General features: G+C 33.7%; 1 protein-coding gene across 1 annotated transcript; it reads right to left on the bottom strand.

Moving 5' to 3' along the window:
* LOC109720819 (probable 4-coumarate--CoA ligase 3) lies at window positions 342–9,281 on the bottom strand. The gene is made up of 5 exons (XM_020248151.1): window positions 8,116–9,281; window positions 6,711–6,909; window positions 1,908–2,121; window positions 1,622–1,724; window positions 342–840 (listed from the first exon to the last, which is right to left on the bottom strand). The coding sequence occupies exons 1-5, from the start codon at window positions 9,112–9,114 to the stop codon at window positions 733–735; spliced, it is 1,623 nt and encodes a 540-aa protein (XP_020103740.1). The 5' UTR covers window positions 9,115–9,281; the 3' UTR covers window positions 342–732.

Genomic DNA, 19,114 nt, shown 5'->3' with positions numbered 1-19,114 from the left:
AATAAATTTAGCTAAAAATATGAATAAATTAGGATTCGAACTTGGATCTCGGATACCAACCATCAAACCTTTTGCTACTTGTTTTAGGAACGGTCGGTTATATATCTCTATGTTAGGTACGTGTGTGATAGGCTGCTGCTAATGTTCTCCACTATAATGTGGTGGCAAAATGGTCCACAATTGTTAAATGGCCTTCTTGTCCTTCTCCTGTGTTTCTTTTTCACTGTCGTAGACAATTATCCTTTAACTTAGCCTGATTTTCTATTTTTAGGCACATCAGAATCTGATGTGCCTAAGTTAATATATAGAAATTAATAACAGTTTCAAATATCGCGAATAAGTTACACAGTGAAATGGATTATTTGCGAAATTATCGATAAATATTTGGAGTGTCCACTATTACCACATTGACATGCCACAGAATCATGAGCATCAATCTATATGAACATTACAAACACAACCAACGAAGAATAAACATCGTTCGCAGCAGCTCGATTAGGAGAACGAATTGCCCCTAATTTTGACCGCTTAAAAAGCCAATGTCTGAAAGAATTAACTCCAAACTCTTCTATATAAGGTTATTTTAACAATAATCTTACAAGTTCGTTCTTTTTTTTTCTCTTGTTCTTTTCGCTTCAGCGGAGAGGATCAGAGACGAAGAGCGAAACCGTTGAGATCAGTCGGTGGTGCGCCAATTTGCGGAGACAATGTATTCACCAACAATAGCATAACTTAAGCTGCCAACTTGGCTCTCAGATCTTTCCTCAGGATTTTGCCCGACGGCGCCTTCGGAATGGCGTCGGTGAAGAACACCTTGCCAATTCTCTTGTAGAAGATCACCTGCAGAGAGAGAGAGGAGTTTTTGTAAGTAAATAATTCAACAATTTTACGGAAATTTGATTCAAATCACACTATACTAGCAGATTAAATATAAGGCTAATCCCGGAGATGAATACTAATTTGCTCTTTACGCAAGGAAATTAATCCAGTGATAATCAACAAACTAGGTAAATTAAGGAAAGAATGTTTTGCAGTGATGGATCAAAGACCAAGTTTCATTCGGATCTAGATTATAGGAGAATATGTCTGGTCCTAATGATCTTATTTCGATTTCAATTACGAATTGATTTAAGGTGTTTTTGAGTCAAATTTCAATTAGTATTCATTTTTCTCTATTTGGCACAATTTAATGGGCAATACAATTAGTTTATTAACTTGTATCAAAATACGTCACCAAAATCCTTATCCCGTTATAAATTTTAATCCTTTAAATTTTTTTAAAAAAGATTAACTATCTCTTTTTTTAATGCTATAGAGTTATCTTTTCATGGTGTTTTCAAAGCTTATTAGCTTCGAGGTCATTTTCGAATTTCTTAATCCTACCAAACTTAAAATTTCACCTAAAATTTCACCTTCCACAATCCCCAATCACGTTTATTAGGTTAACTGTCCTTTTCTGCTGTTAGTGACTCTTTTGGCATGATATCCAAACCCAATTTTGTGATGCAAATGTTTTTGCAACCAAATGGAAAAAAAAGGGATCATAATGCGACTTTTTCAATACAAAGGAAACAAAGCAAAAGACATCAGAAAAGGACATAAAGCTTGGAATTTTATGTACCTGCTGCGAGACGTATTTTTTGATCTCATCCTCCGTAATTTCGGAATCCTTGGTCCGGACAACGAATGCAACAGGAACTTCCCCAGCAAGTTCATCTTTCATACTGCGGAAACAAATAAAATATTAGTACAAAAGCATACGATATAAATAGGAATATCGAATACAGAATAGGTAATTGATAGAGATTTAAACCCATAAAATAGCGCGCGTATATCATCTTTTCCATCAAATCAATCTGATAGAGTATACCGCTCACGGAGTGGGTGTAGGAAGTTCGAATACTTACGGAACAACCGCGGCGTCGGCGATGCTCGGGTGTGTAATGAGCAGGGCTTCGAGCTCGGCCGGCGGAACTTGGAACCCTTTGTACTTGATTATCTCCTTAAGCCTGTCGACGATGAAGATCTCATCATCGTCGTCAACGAAACCGATGTCTCCAGTGTGGAGCCATCCTTCCTTGTCTATGGTGTTCTTTGTGGCCTCAGGGTCATTGAGATAGCCTGAAATGTTTTTAAAAATTGTAACACTTATGTTAGATTCTCAGACTATGTCATGTGCCCCAACCAATAGTAAACAAGTCAACCAGATATTAGTAAAGCAGAAGAAGTTCCCATGTCCAATCCAAACCCAACCAAGTTTTTTAAAAGAAAGATAATATATTGTCCGCTTCGTTTATTATGTTAAAAAAAATAAATTTAACTGAAATTTTGAATTTGAAACGTTGATACTAACTATTAAATTTTTTGTCAGTTGCACTAGAGTCGACGATCGAGTGATCTGATTGGGCTTGATGTGACAATATAGCCAAGTAAATTGATTCAATTTAGGCCAACCCTAGACTCAACTCAGACCCAACTACCCTCTCTTGGCCCAGTCCAATCATAGTCATTTCGTTTCAATTCAAGTTGATTACGTAAACTACGTTGGCCAATACCAAACTAATTCTCAATATTATTTACCATTTTCATATTAAAATAACTAGCTAAAACAAAGATAATTATTTTTCTCTAAAAACTTAAACAGTCAAAGATATTATTTTTATATATTGTACTCAACAAAATATCACCTAACTTAGAACCTACTGTCCCTAAAACAAGTGGCAAAAGGTTTGATGGTTGGTACCCGAGGTTCCAAGTTCGAATTCTATTTGATTCACATTTTCAGTTAAGTTTATTTCTAAATAAAATAAACAGTGTGCTACCTACCTCTCAAAAAAAAAAAAAAAAAAAAAAAAAAAACCTACTAATTCATCAAATCCAAAATAATTAATCCTAAAATTTTAGTTTCGATAATTTTGCGAGTGTCAATGAAAGGAGCGAAAACCCTAGAAGCTAATTTTGTAGGGTCGCTGTTGTATGACGCACATGGAACGCAGGCACTCTTATAGTTATCAACTAGCAAGCTACACCAAAAATTGTACGCATAATAGGAACTACACCCTCTAATAGCGACATTGTGCCGCATAGAACATCATATACGACGCATGGGAGAAGGCCACGTCAGCAGCTCTGTTTCGTTATTTGTGGAAATTAATGTTTGCTGGGTGGCCAAAATTAAAGGATGCATCTGTTTTGTCCCCTAAATAAAATTTGTGGACCAAACGATGCACTCAAACACAATTGAAAATGAAAGAGAAATCCTTTATAGTTTCCACACGTGATACTAATTAATGTATGAAAAATTTTGGACCTTTATAATTTCAATATATACTAATATTTTTAAGATTTTTAATATTAAAAAAATAATTAATAAGATGAGCAAATCTTACCCATTGAGAGGTTAGAATAGGATATAAATCTATAATTATAGATTATAGATGTACATATAATATTATCTTTTATGTGTGTGTGTGTTTATATATATATATATATAGCAGTAAAAGTGGGCGTGCAACGCATGCTTTGCATTGAAAAATAAATTAAACTTAAAAACTTTATAATCAATCATCTCATTTGTATAACAAATAAAAAGTCAAGGTTGATTTATTAACATAAAAAAATATTTCTGAAAAAAAAAATTGACACATTTAAAATCCTATTCGCTTTATAAATATATATTATATATATAGTAATTATATTTATGTCAATTCAAATGAAAGGCCCACATTTCACGGATTCTAAAGCAGTGGTGATCAACAAAATAATCAAACTTCGTATCATTTATAAGAAGACTAAGCCAAACTCATCAATCCGAACTCTGTGAGAGCTCGGTGAGGGTTAATTTTGGAAAGAGAAAAGTAGACCTACCAAACTCCCGGATGTATAAATTTCATACAATCATACACGTGGCGGCTTTTTATTGGTTGGATTTCCGTACATTCAAATTGTACGAAGTTGCAACAACTCAGGTTGTATGGGATCCGCGCCCAATCGGCTGCGCAAGATAGAGGATCGGGGGTGCCCTGCTATTTTGTCGTGAACTCTGGAAGTAGTGGCGCATACGTTCACAACTCACTACCTTATTTAATATATATATATATATATATATATATATTTTTTTTTTTAATTGCTCTCATTTAACTACTCCTGTTATTAGGCATGTGAAAGGGTGGAACAATCCTATGCTTATACATTTATTTTATTATTGTTATAAAGAATGTAATTTACTGGTTACATATATTTATTTTTGTCTCACATATGCATTTTCACAGAATATTGTAAAATTTAAAGTGTTTTCTCCGGGAATAACGAAAAAAAGAAAAGAAAAAAGTACTACCACGAGCTTTTCATAATATTATTTTTACAGATCGTTAGCATACATAATATAAAAGCATAAAGGTGTTGATCAATTTATGTTCACAATTTAAAACACGCGTGTGATGTGACCAACAACGGATCAATTTAAAGTATGTACTTTTCTCCCCCCCCCCCTCCCCCCTCTAATGTTTTGGCTTTGGCTCGATCCAATTAGCAACGATTAGAATACGCTAAGGAAAATGTGTGGAATGCAAAGTACAAAATAAAAAGAAAATTAGGCAGGGATTAAACTGTATATGTGGTCCAACACAAGATAGTTAGGTGGGGAAAGATCATGGAATCTAAAACTAAGTAATGCTTTCGCTATTTGACTTCATTTTCCCTACCAAATTGCCAACTAATGCAGGGTTAGTTGTTGTCCATAAGGAGTCGGTGTTGGATGGTGGAAGTCCAACGACTCCTTGGTGTAAACATGCTTGCATGTGACATAAAAAAAATAATAATAAGATAAAATAATTTTATAATATCTCGGGAAAAAATAATTTTTCTTAGAAGCAGGGGTTTGGTGGAGCAGCCACCTACCAAGTCCATACACTTTTTCTACACACGTCCTGTAATATTCATAACTTAAAAAATACATAAATATGCATAAATGCTCCTTATAGAGGGGCCTAATGGTTGGGCCCAAAATCCGACGCATTAAATCGGGTTCCTGGTGTTCGTATAAAATTCATAATTTTTATCTACTATATATATTTTCGAGTCCAATTATGGTACTTGTAAAAATACCAAGCACTTGGTGCTTGTAAGTTTATTACTATTAAATTTATTTCTCGGATTATTTTCAACCATTAAATTATACTATTCAACCAACCATCCACTCAACCCTAGAGAACCCACATTATCCTAACCGCATTTTTCTTAATCCAATGGCTAAAAATCTACAAGCACCAATAATTTGGTACTTTTAAAAATATAGAAGTTTAATTCTATATTTTCTCTCTATTTATATAAAACTGATTAACTAGGAAGTAATTAATGCTGTGTTGAGTTACGTAAAGGCATATTTTTACGCTAATCTTTTAATTAAAGATATATATATATATCGCCCGGTTTGAATAGTCTAACGGGTTAGCGGGTTCAACATTTACGCGGAAAAAACTGTTGCTGTAGGTTGAAAAGGATCTAATTAACGGGGTTTCCTGACATGTCTCAGACTCTGGACAACGGAAGGTTTATTTATGGAAAGAAAAAAGCTTCTATTTTTTTTCCTTCCAAGTTCACAGCACCTAATAATAAATGCTCTTAATTCCGAGCATTTTTGCATAAGAGCCCCATCCATCGGCCAATGCGTGGGCCCATGATCTATGTGCTCGTCAAATGCAGAGCACGGAGCGGGTGCTCCCAATTTGGAGATGTACAGCATGACTCTGGCCGATCATCATAATCAATTACTCTCCGGCATGAATTTAATAGAAGATTATCGTTTATAATTTTCCGTTATCTTTGGTATACAGGATCTGGTACATAAACATAAATCTCTTACATGTGCGTTCCAATTTTGAATCTTGGTCCACAGTGCAAAATGAGGGGCATTTCATATGAAAATGTTTTTTTTTTTTTTTTTTTTTTNGCGTCGGAGCTTCCTCGGCGATCTTTTGATGGCGATTCCTTCCGTTTCTTAAGCTTGTATCGCTTCTCAAATTTTTCAATTTTTTGGTTTTTTTTAAAAAAAAAAATAAATTGAGATCAGATCTGATCTGACCCGGTCCGACTGTCCTAAAGTCAATCAGTGCAGCTAAAACAACTGATGTCAACCGACTCCTTGTGGGTGGGTGACAGATGATAAGATCCCAACCATTATAACTAATACTGTAACGATTTTCGAGGAGTAAACTAAATATAAACGCAATCTATTTAATTGCAACTACAAATGACCTTAAAAATTAGGGAAAACTTCAAAAGCCTCTCCCGTAGTTTCGCACTTTTTCATATTAGTATTTTGTAGTTTACAATGTATTAAATTAGTACCATGTGGTTTCTTACTTTATCACTTTAGTGCCCTGTGGTTTAAAGTGTATCAAGTTAGTACTCTGTGGTTTTATTTTTGTATCAAGTTAGTACCTGTAGTTTTTAAATCACAGAATTGTAAAGTGATAAAGTGCGAAACCACATGATACTAAAGTGATAAAGTGCGAAATCACAGGATACTAACTTGATATATTTTAAACCACTGGGTACTAAAGTGAAAAAGTGCAAAACCATATGGTACTAACTTGATACACTTTAAATCACAGGGTACTAAAATTAGAAAAATGAAATCATATGGGGGGTTTTTGAAGTTTTTCCTGAAAATTAATGAAATAGAAGGGAGGAGTTTTAAAGTCAATTACCTTTCATGATCTGCTCTCCCCTGATGCAGATCTCACCAGGCTTGTTGCGGCCAAGGGACGCACCGGTGTCTGGATCGACGATCTTCAGCTCAGCGTTCCTCACGACAGTCCCGCACGAGCCCGACTTCACCGCGAATGGCTCCTTCGCAAATGCCAGGCACATCGATAGCACCGGCCCTGCCTCAGTCATACCATAGCCCTGTCGACGGTAATATGTTCGCGGTCATGTTTTAGAATTTAGATTATATATATATATATATATATGAGGCAAATTTAGAAATAAAAAAGAATTGGCGGAATTAATGTCATTTGTGGGAACAGTTTCTCTTTTTGAGATGTGAGATGTTTGTGATAAAAAAGTGTTAAAAATGCATCCTTTATCAGAACCTAATTGCTCAAGTAAATATTGCAGCTTTTCGCTTTTTGAACAGAGGATAGAGGCTTGGCCTACTCCCACTGTAACTAGAAGGAGAAAACATTACCTGGACCTGGTCCACGGTGAACCAGTTTACTGAACTCATTTTGACTCCTTTATTTTTCAGAGGCTACTGGATGTTTAGGTAAAAGAAATTTTAAAATGATTTATAATTTTTTTTATTTCTAAACTACTTAAAGGTTGTAAATCATATCTTATAAACTTAAATTTAGAATTTTAAATTTTCGAGAAGAAACAAAAATATTGGGCCAATTTGACTGATTTGGTGTACCAGTTCCACCCAATAATTTCTCAACTGAAAAAACAAGCGGGCCATTAAGTTACCGCACTCGTATGCACTGTATTCTTCTGCCCCTTCTAATCAGTTGACCAAGAAAGGTCAACATGCCCGAGCGCGTTCGAGCATGAAAAAAAATTAAAAAAAAAGAACATGAAGGCGAAAAAAATCGATTTCATAAAAACCAAAAAAAAAAGAAGAAGAAGAAATTCCGCTTCCCCATATTCGCAGCCGAATTTTCTACGGTACCATATGTACGCCTACCAGACTCTTCGGTACACTAGTAGAGAAAACAACCGCACAGCGACTACAGGCCCCAGGATCGGAAGCTATCATCTACTACGCAGAGGACCACGAGGTCCACGACTCTTCCTACTTCAATTTCGCCACAGTTTCCAAGTCGCAAAAAAAAAACAAAAAAAAGCCCAAAATTTAATTAAATGGGAAAAGAAGCGTAATTCGCATCCTACGCTGATCTTTTTTTAATGTTTACGTCTCTGAACTTTGATACGTAATAATGCAATGGAAGTTATGACTTGCAATATGATCATAAGGAGTTTAAGAAAATGAAAGCTTAGGATCTAATTACGCAAAAGGTAGCTGCAGTAGTTACGGTATTGGAATTAGCTAGCTAAAGGAACTGATTAACCAATATTGCTAATCTTGTTTTTTAAGAAAATTAAATTAATTACCTGGCCGAGGAAGGCATTGGGGATCTTGGCCCGGAAGGCGTCCTGGATGTCTTTCCCCATGGGGGCGGCGCCGGACATGACGATCCGGATCGAGGACAGGTCGTAGGCATCGACGAGGGGGCTCTTCGCGATCTCTACGACGATCGGCGGCACGAACGGCGCGATCGTCACCCGGAACCTCTGCACCAGCTCCATCATCGCCACCATGTCGAACTTCTTCATGATCAGTATCGCCGCTCCGACGCGTAGGCCGCAGAGGAGCACCGAGTTTAGGGAGTAGATGTGGAAGAGCGGGAGCACGCAGAGGATCACGTCGTCCTTGTGGAAGTAGAGATTGGGGTTTTCCCCGTCCACCTGCTGGGCCACGCTCGTGGCGAGGCTCCGGTGCGTGAGCATCACCCCCTTGGGGAGCCCCGTAGTGCCCGAGGAGTAGGGGAGCGCCACCACATCGTCGGGGTGGATCTCCACCTCCGGGAGCTCGGATTCGTCGGAGTCGGCTAGGAGGTCGGAGAAGTGGACGAAACCCTCGGATCGGACGTCGATCGTGACGACCGTGATCCCGCGCTCGGCGGCGAATTCGCGGACCTTCTCGACCGCGCACGCCTCGGTCACGATCAGCCGCGCGCCCGCGGCCGTGGCCTGCTTGTGGATCTCGGCGGGGGTGTAGAAGGGGTTGGCGGTGGTGGCGACGGCGCCGAGCAGCGACGCGCCGAGGAAGGCGTAGACGAACTCGGGGGAGTTGCGGAGGAGGTTCATGATCACGTCGCCCTGGCGCACGCCAAGGCGCCGGAGCCCCGCGGCGGCGCGGCGCGAGGTGCGGTCGACCTCGGCGTAGGTGTGGATCGCCCCCGTGGCGCCGTCGATGAGGCAGGGGCGATCCGCGAACTCCGCGATGTGCTCGAAGCAGTAGTCGTGGAGGGGGAGGTGGCTCGAGATCGCGATGTCCGGGAGCTTCGATCGGAAGATCGTCTCCTCCGACGGCGTCTGGACCGACCCCATCCCGGCGGACCTCGGCGGCGGCGGCGGAGGCGGCGGTGGAGGAGGATGAGGAGAGGAGATCGATCGATGAGGTTAGGGTTTCCTCTCACTTCTCAGCTCCCTTTCTCTCTCTCTGTGCGTGTGCGTGTGTGTGTCTAAGTTTCTCTCCTCTCCCTGAGGGAACGAAATGTGGGAGGAAGGAAGGTAATATACGGGTGAGGGGTTGGACAGTTGGTGGAGGGGACTCCTATGGTAATTTCAAATTCTTCGGGGTAAATTTGGAATTCGGAAAATTTTATGGGGTTGGTGAGAGGGGAGCGAGGATGAATTTGGTGGGGGAGGGTGGAAAATTTGACCCTCGACGAATAGAACCAATAATAACGCGCCACGTGTGCACAGACCGAGTCTCTTTACACGCGCGCACTCAAAGGTGCGGTTCGGTGCGGTTCGGACACTTTTCCGGTTCTCACCTACTCCGGACCCGAACCGGTGGTCCGGTTCAACAGCGGTTGACGTGACGTCATGGAGGCGTCACCCGGTTTGCGGTTGGGTTTACGGTCCAGTTCGAGGAGTTGCGAAGCCTCGCGAGCGGTTCGGGTTCCTAGCCGTAGGATTTGGTTGGTGTAGAGATCATACGGATGAGGATGTAGCCATAGGATTCGGTAGGTGTAAAGATCCTAAGACTCAATATAGATTTTTAGATGAATTAAAGTACAGATAAAATTTATTTTTTTTCGCTATTTATTTTTAAGATATAAAAATTAAAATTCTTTATTATTAAATGTTTTTTTATTAATTAATTTTAGCTTTTAACTTGAATAGTCGATGAAACTAATTATAATATTTTGAAAAACTTAAGTTTTTACTAAAATAAATTTATGGTAAACCACACAATATTAAAAATCATTTCACTGCTCTTAATTTATTCTGGTGGAAACAATCGCACCCTCAGCGGATAGTTTAGGTCCAACCTACCACGAAATATGTTGACCACGGAGAAGCGTGTTGAGGAACATTGACACGTGGCATCTCCCGTATGGTCCACTGGACGTTTTCTGTAATTGCCGACACGACAGGAGACCTGGACCCGGTTCACCACGTCACAAGTGGATCGTCAAATCAACCCCATCTCTCTCACTAATATATAAATAAAATACTTTTTTTTTTCTTTTTTGCGGATTTAAAAAAAAAGGGAATTGAGATGACCGGCAAACGAAAAATTCTAGAATGCAACGAGTATATTGGTGACGTAACGTAACAAATCAATCAAAAAATTTCTTTAATCATAAAAAAATATTTTTATTGTATGTAGTTTTTTTTGAAAAAAAAAAAATAATTGATTTGTTATTGATGATGTAGTGCAAATGTGATGGTGTAGAATTCCTCACCGGCGAACAATTTGTGTTGTTCAAGAATGATGTGGCGCACCAGGTCCGTGATATAAATATACGCGACCAGGACTGATTCTATTAATTGCATTACGCAGCACTTTTGACGAGCAACATTTTTGGAACTATGCGCTATGTTTGATTAGAGAACTAAATTGTTTAAGAATAATTTTTATTATTCTTAAGAACAGAAGATATTTTAAAATAAACTAAAATAAGTTCTAAATTATATTTGGATGTTTATTTGTTTATTTCTAGCATATTCCTATATTGTTTTTTGAATGTTTATATTGAAATATGGTATTGAATTAATAAAAATTAAATAAAATGACAATTATGCTCTTGAATATAAAAATAAAATATAATTTACTATATGAAAATAGAAATAGAATTAATATATAATAGTATAATAATATAGCAGTAAAAATATACTTCCAATTTTATGTTTAAAACTAATTAAAATTAAATATAAATATATAATTTTAAATATAGAAGAGCATATTATTTCACAAATTTGGTATGTTTACAAATCATCTTAGAAATATTAATTTAGTAGCATAAAATTTGAGCATTCATTTGATTTATTTGAAATTAATTAAAATAAAGTATAAAGAGAATGAAAGGACATAATTAAAAAAAAAAAAAGACAAAATTTTTTGTTCTAATTTGTTCTCCATGTAAAGGGAGGGAAACTGGGCTCAACGGGTTATTCAGAAATAACTCGTTAAGCCCAGAACAAGGGGGATGTTCCATTTTACATTGTGTTTGGAGGAATAAAGGCGAATATCCAGCCTTGTTCTAAAAAAAAAAAATAAATAAAAAGGTTTTAACACTCTTGCATTTGCTAATTTCCAAATACGAACTAAAAGCTAATCTAATTGTCCTAGTAAAAATAGGGGAAACTTCAAATATCCCATTTTGGTTTCGCACTTTTTCATATTAGTACTCTGTGATTTAAAATGTATTAAGTTAGTATTCTATGGTTTCGCACTTTCTCACTTTAGTACCCTGTGGTTTCAAGTGTATCAAGTTAGTACTCTAAAGAGAAAATTGAAACCACAGAGTACTAATTTTATACAAAACTAAAACCACAGGGTACTAACTTGATACACTTGAAACCACAGGGTACTAAAGTGAGAAAGTGCGAAACCATAAGGTACTAACTTAATACACTTGAAATCACATGGTACTAAAGTTAGAAAGTGCGAAACTATAGGGTACTAACTTGATACACTTTAAACCACATGGTACTAGCTTGATACACTTTAAACTACAGGTACTAAAATAAAAAAGTGTGAAACCACAGGGGGATATTTGAAGTTTCCCTAAAAAATATTATCAATGATTTTTACACTACTCTTTATTATTATATTCTTAAAATACTTTACAGAAATTCTTGACTTTTGAGAGTTGCCAAAGGCCGGGAATATGGTAAAGAAATTGACTAAATTTTTAGCGAGAATAAGTCGCCGTCCACGTTTTAGGGAGGAATGATAAAGGTGAGCGAGTAGCTAATTCCAATCACATATTAGCTTAATTGTGAATTAGGCAAATCATAATGAAAGATGTAAGAAAACGACATTTTTAACATTTATATTTATATATACTTTAAGACTAGTGGGGTGCCAATCATAATAGATTTTTGAACAAGTCATCCTATAGCTGCTTCAAGCTTGTTGAAATTTAATTATGTATTTCATATATAAATAAACAATAATTTGGACAATACTTGCAGTGTTTGGTTAGGAGATAGGAATAGGGATAGTCCCTTATCCCCCATTTATATCCAAACACTAATTTTTATCCGAGAACAGCAGCTCTCGGTTATCTATAATAACCGGTTATAACTATTCCCACCAACACTTTCATTTTCTGTATAAAACTATCTAATAGTTTTCTTATTCCATATTATCTATCCAAACGTTATTTTTCTTATCCCCAGAAACAACCTAATTTTTATTCAAATACTTTTTTTCTTATCCCCATATTTGTACCTATCCCTGTAATAGCTAGTTCTTATTTATACCCGAACCAAACGGTACCAAATATAAGTCAACCTTACTCCAAATTCTGGGTGAGTGACAACTAAGCAAACTTAATTAATTTTTTCCTTCGAGTATAACATGTCGAAAATTAATACACTATTAATTGCATTAGGCAGCACTTTTGACAAGCAACATTTTTCGAACCATACGCTATGTTTAATTAGAGAACTAAATTTTTTGAGAATAATTTTTATTGTTCTTAAGAACAAAAAATATTTTAAAATAAATTAAAATAAGTTCTAAATTATATTTGGATGTTTATTTGTTTATTTCTAGCATATTTCTATATTGTTTTTTGAATGTTTATATTGAAATAAGGTATTGAATTAATAAAAATTAAATAAAATGACAATTATGCTCTTGAATATAATAATAAAATATAATTTAATATATGAAAATAGAAATAGAATTAATATATAATAGTATAATAATATAGCAGTAAAAATATACTTTCAATTTTCTGTTTAAAACTAATTAAAATTAAATATAAATATATAATTTTAAATATAGAAGAGCATATTATTTCACAAATTTGGTATGTTTACAAATCATCATAGAAATATTAATTTAGTAGCATAAAATTTGAGCATTCATTTGATTTATTTGAAATTAATTAAAATAAAGTATAAAGAGAATGAAAGGACATAATTAAAAAAAAAAAAGACAAAATTTTTTGTTCTAATTTGTTCTCCATGTAAAGAAGAACTGGGTTTAACGGGTTATTCGGAAATAACTCGTTAAGCCCAGAACAAGGGGGATGTTCTATTTTACATTGTGTTTGGAGGGATAAAGAGGAATATTCAGTCTTGTTCTGAAATATCCCTCCAACCAAATGCAGCCTATATATATAGAGTAGTTATTTGTAGTTGTAGCAATACTAAACTGAAAAAAAAAAAAAAAATTATAAAAAGGTTTTAACACTCTTGCATTTGCTAATTTCCAAATACAAACTAAAAGCTAATCTAATTGTCCTAGTAAAAAATAGGGAAAACTTCAAATATTCCATTGTGGTTTCGCACTTTTTCACATTAGTACCTTGTGATTTAAAATGTATTAAGTTAGTACTCTATGGTTTCGCACTTTCTCACTTTAGTATCTTGTGGTTTCAAGTATATCAAGTTAGTACCTTAAAGAGAAAATTGAAACCACAGAGTACTAACTTTATACAAAAATGAAACCACAGGATACTAACTTGATACACTTGAAACCACATGGTACTAAAGTAAGAAAATGTAAAACCACAAGATACTAACTTGATACACTTGAAACCACATGGTACGAAAGTTAGAAAGTGCGAAACTATAGGGTACTAACTTGGTACACTTTAAACCATATGGTACTAGCTCGATATACTTTAAACCATGGGGTACTAAAGTGAAAAAGTGTGAAACCACAGAAGGATATTTGAAGTTTCCCTAAAAAATATTATCAATGATTTTTACACTACTCTTTATTATTATATTCTTAAAATACTTTACAGAAATTCTTGATTTTTGAGAGTTGCCGAAGGCCAGGAATATGGTAAAGAAATTGACTAAATTGTTAGCGAGAATAAGTCGCCGTCCACGTTTTAGGGAGGAATGATAAAGGTGAGCGAGTAGCTAATTCCAACCACATGTTAGCTTAAGGGTGAATTAGGTAAATCATAATGAAAGATGTACGAAAACGACATTTTTAACATTTATATATACTTTAAGGTTAGTGAGGGTGCCGATCATAATAGATTTTTGAACAAGTCATCGCATAGCTGCTTCAAGCTTGTTGAAATTTAATTATGTATTTTATATATAAATAAACAATAATTTGAACAATACCTGCAGTGTTTGATTAGGGGATAGGAATAGGGATAGATTCTTATCCTCCCATTTATACCCAAACACTAATTTTTTATCTGAGAACAACAGTTCTCGATTATCTATAATAACCGATTATAACTATCCCCACCAACATCTCCATTTTCTATATAAAACTATCTAATATTTTTCTTATTCCATATTATCTATCCAAACGCTATTTTTCTTATCCCCGGGAACAACCTAATTTTCATCTAAACACTTTTTTTTTATCCCCATAATTATACATATCTCTGTAATAGCTAGTTATTACTTATACCCCAACCAAACGATACCATACATAAGTCAACCTTACTCCAAATTCTGGGTGAGTGACAATTAAGCAAACTTAATTAATTTTTTCCTTCGAGTATAACATGTCGAAAATTAATACACTANATTACATAACTACCCCTGCAAACTGCAAAGTGGATATTTGCATATACCCTCCTGTAATGCTGTTTATTTGTGGAAACGCCCTTTTCAGGGGTCTTTATGCATAGATATCCCTCGGTTTTGCATCTACATCCAATGAACAGGATCAAATATTTAAAATTGTGAGGGGGGCAAGCGTAAACACCAATTCTCCTAGCCGTTTGGTTAGGGAATAGGGATAGGAATAGGCCCTTATCCCCCCCTTTATACCCAAACACTAATTTTTTAGCCGAGAATAGTAGTTCTCGGTTATCCCCACCAACATCTCCATTTTTTATACAAAACTATCTAATATTTTTCTTATTCCATATTATCTATCCAAACGCTATTTTTCTTATCCCCGGGAACAAACTTAATTAATTTTTTCCTTCGAGTATAACATGTCGAAAATTAATACACTACTATATATGAATTTTTTAAGAAATTATATAAACTTATTATTTTTTCCCCTTGTTGCATCCCAATTCTCTGGCGCGTAAATATGTAATATAATACATAAATATTCTTTTTAAACACTATGTTATTAGAATAAAGACTAATAACAAAAATCCGCAAAAAAAAAAAGCAAAGTTTTATGTCCTCGGGTGTTTGTTTAGGGCTGTTTGATCCCTCGAAAAAGTGTGAAAAAATTATTTATCTGGAAAATAGTTTTTTAAGAAAAACATCTTTTTTCACCATTTTTGTTTCTTCCAATAAAAAGCAGAAAATAAAAAATACTAATTTTTTTAACTAAAGAAAATTATTTTGGGTTATATATCTTTCAGGAAATCAAAGGCCCCCGATGTAGAGAATTTTCAATTCAAACGAGGGAGAGAGAGAATGATTTTCCCTCGGACTTTTTTTTTTTTTCCCCCCTCCTTTTATCTCCATTTAAATGGAGTGTAGTCACATGAAGGTCTACAATAAGTCTTAATTATTTTAAGCACAACTTTGGAATACGACTTATCAAAACAGGATTGCGTGACATATGTGCCAACGCTGATCATTAGATTCACATAATGCGACAAAAAAGCAAAGTCTATTGATGCAAACTATTTTGTTTTGGTTGTTGTTACCGTATAATTTTTAGGATTAAATACATACAGGTCTCTGCAAATATAGCAAATTACAAATATATTTCTTTAAAGTTCAATTTTTATATAATGTTCCTATAAAAGTTCTAATATTTTCAAATATATTTTTCTGATTTGTTACCATTATAGAACTATTTATATTTTAAGTGAAATGTTAATTTTGTCGGCACAAATATGTACGTCCCTTCAAAAGCTACAATAGTATAATATAAGAGGAGCAAAAATGTCAAGTTCTTTTATAATTAATTAGAGTTAAGTATTTAATTTATAGTTAATTAAAGTTTTCTAACGGATTCTAACGGCAGAAATATATTTGAAAATATTAGAATTTTTACAAAAACAATGTATGAAAATTGAACTTTGCGTGGATAATTTATAATTCATTATTTACAAGGAGCTGCATGAAATTAATCCTAATTTTTATATCATATATTTTTACAATCAGGGTGCTATATATTATTGTGGAGATTAGATCATATTTAACGGAGCCGATCGTCAATTTGGAAGCTCTATCATCGAAAACAACTCGATAGTAAAATGCTCCGTTTACTATCGAGAGTATTCTAGCTCAACTCTATATATATATATATATCTATAAAACTATATGAAGCCAGAATAATTCTTGCCACGTGGCAAGTTATCTTACATTCCCTCCTTGAAAGAACAAAATGAGAAATTTAATGATTAATAACTGATATAAATATATAATCACAATAATAACTATAGTTTAATATATAATTAATATATATAATTAACCCAATATTGTCAATAATCTTTTTGGCTTCCATGATTAGTAACCGGAAGTAATTAGCTTCATGAATCACAATAATAACTATAGTTTAATATATAATTAATACATATAATTAATCCAATATTGTCATATATATAATAATCTTTTTGGCTTCCATGATTAATAATCGAAAGTAATTAACTTCATTCTCTACTTTAAACAAATAAAAATTTCTAAATTAATGCACATTTAATTTGACCGTTTTTTTTTTCTAAGGGTGGAATCTTTAAATAAAGTTATCAATAATATTTTTTTTAGTTTGGCAGTTCATCTAATGGAAATTAAATAAGAAAATTAAATTCATCATTTACTCTTTTCTATATTGTCTTTTCTTTTTCATAGATAACAGTTATAAAAATTTACAATTATAAGCACACTATAAATATTGGCTAGAGTAGAGTGAAAAATTTGTTAGGTTTTTGGTCAATAATATTGTTTCATTTATAATTGGATTATTTACAAGGAGTGCAATGAAAATTAGTCTAATTTTTATAATATAATTTTTCAATCAGGAGGGTTGCTATTATTATTGGTGGAGATTTGATATTTTCCGGGCCGATGGTAAACTTCGGAAAGTCTTATCAAGAAACATTGATATGAAATGCTAGTGCCGTTACTTCGAGAGTAATTCTAGCTTCATTCTATATATAATATAGTATATCTATAACTATATAGGCGAATTAATGTTTGCGGAGGGTGGGAAGTTATATTACATCCTCTTGACGCCAAGAAGATGAGAAATTTATTGATTAATATGCTATACAAGTATAATCAATACATAATAGTTTGTAAATATATATTAATATATAAATCTTCAACGAGGTCATAATCTTTTTTGGTTTCATGATTAGTAGATATTAGTTCACTGAGATACATATCTATAGTTTTAATATATAATTAATACTATAATTAATCAATTTGGTCATGATATATAATATTTTTATGGGGCTTCGCATGATTGTTATATCACAGTAATTTATTCTCTATGTTAAAAATTAATTTATAAATTAATCACATTTTATTTGACCAAGTTTTTTTTTTGTTCTAAGGGTGGTCTTTATAAGTTTATATATAGTATTTTTTTTAAGTTTGGCAGTTTCATTCTAATGGAATTACATGAAAATTTAATCATCATTTATACCTTTTCTATTGTCTTTTCTATATTTCATAGATAGCAGTTATAAATTTAACAATATAGGCATATAATATTGGCCTAGAAGTAGAGTGAAACATTGTGTGTAGTTTTTTTGGTCAATAATAATTGTTTCTTGATCTTGGCTTTTTACAATTAGATTACCTTATTCTATCTTTTTTTCTTTGTATGCATTCATAGGTCTCAGTGTTTTTTTTTTTGTAGCTAATTCACTAATTTCTTTCATGGGAAAAAGTAGATTTATATGATCAAATATTAAGTATATTCATTTGATTAAGATAGGATGATCAATTTAAAATTAGTGTAGTTAACCAATTGTTATTTTTTTCTTCATATTTTTCTATTAATTTTTAATAACAACAAGCACCAAGATTTGATATGTTCATCTATAGATTTTATTTCATTTTGATATAAGTACATATAATAAATTTATATAGGCATGAAAATATCCCTGTAGTCATATTTGCAACTACATTAGGCTTTTCGGATTGGTATACGAATTGAAAACTTTTTAAATTTGCTAAAAGTACTAAAATTTTTATTAATATTTGTATAATTTAATATTTGAATTTGATAAAATATTATTTTACGGAAGCGGCGCGGACCTAACATAGTATATATAATATATAATATAGAGAGAGAGAGAAGAGAGAGTCGGTACTTATACTATTATGTTGAGGGAGTTCCCGTACTATAGGTACATGTTTTCGAAGTTTTCGGCGTTCAATTAACGGATCACGACCGTTAAATGATTAATATTTAAAGTTTTTGAGAGAATAGTTTTTATATTTTTTGAATAGTTTTTACTTGTATGTAAAACAATTTCAAATTGTCATAATTTCATGGTGTATTTATGGACGAGTGTGGGGTTTAAACGTAGTAGAAGGTATAAAGTTTACTTCAAATTGTTGGATAGAAAATTTAACATAATAGATTCAAGGCTAACATTCCTGTCCTTGATTTAAAAGTCCTATGTAAGTTTAAATAGTGGATCCCACAAACCGTTATTTTGACATAAATTGTATTTCTAGTAAATGAATAGTGAAAAATATAAATTTATTTTAAAAACTTTCAATACACTACATCAGTGTTTTAACAGGTGGTTGATCTTAATTTGAATGGCCGAAGAATGAAAACTGAAACTAACACATAGTCGGGGCTCCCCAGTACTATAGATAGTTTTGTAGAAAGGTGCTAATTATTATATACATATATAATATATGTATTATTATATACATATATATTAATTGTATATATATTTATTATATATATATTTTATATAATATATATATATTATTATTATAG

Source organism: Ananas comosus, linkage group 14, assembly GCF_001540865.1.
Source record: "Ananas comosus cultivar F153 linkage group 14, ASM154086v1, whole genome shotgun sequence".
Classification (NCBI taxonomy): Eukaryota; Viridiplantae; Streptophyta; class Magnoliopsida; order Poales; family Bromeliaceae; genus Ananas; species Ananas comosus.
The sequence above is the reverse complement of the archived record's forward strand: the minus strand, read 5'-3'. Positions and strand labels throughout refer to the sequence as shown.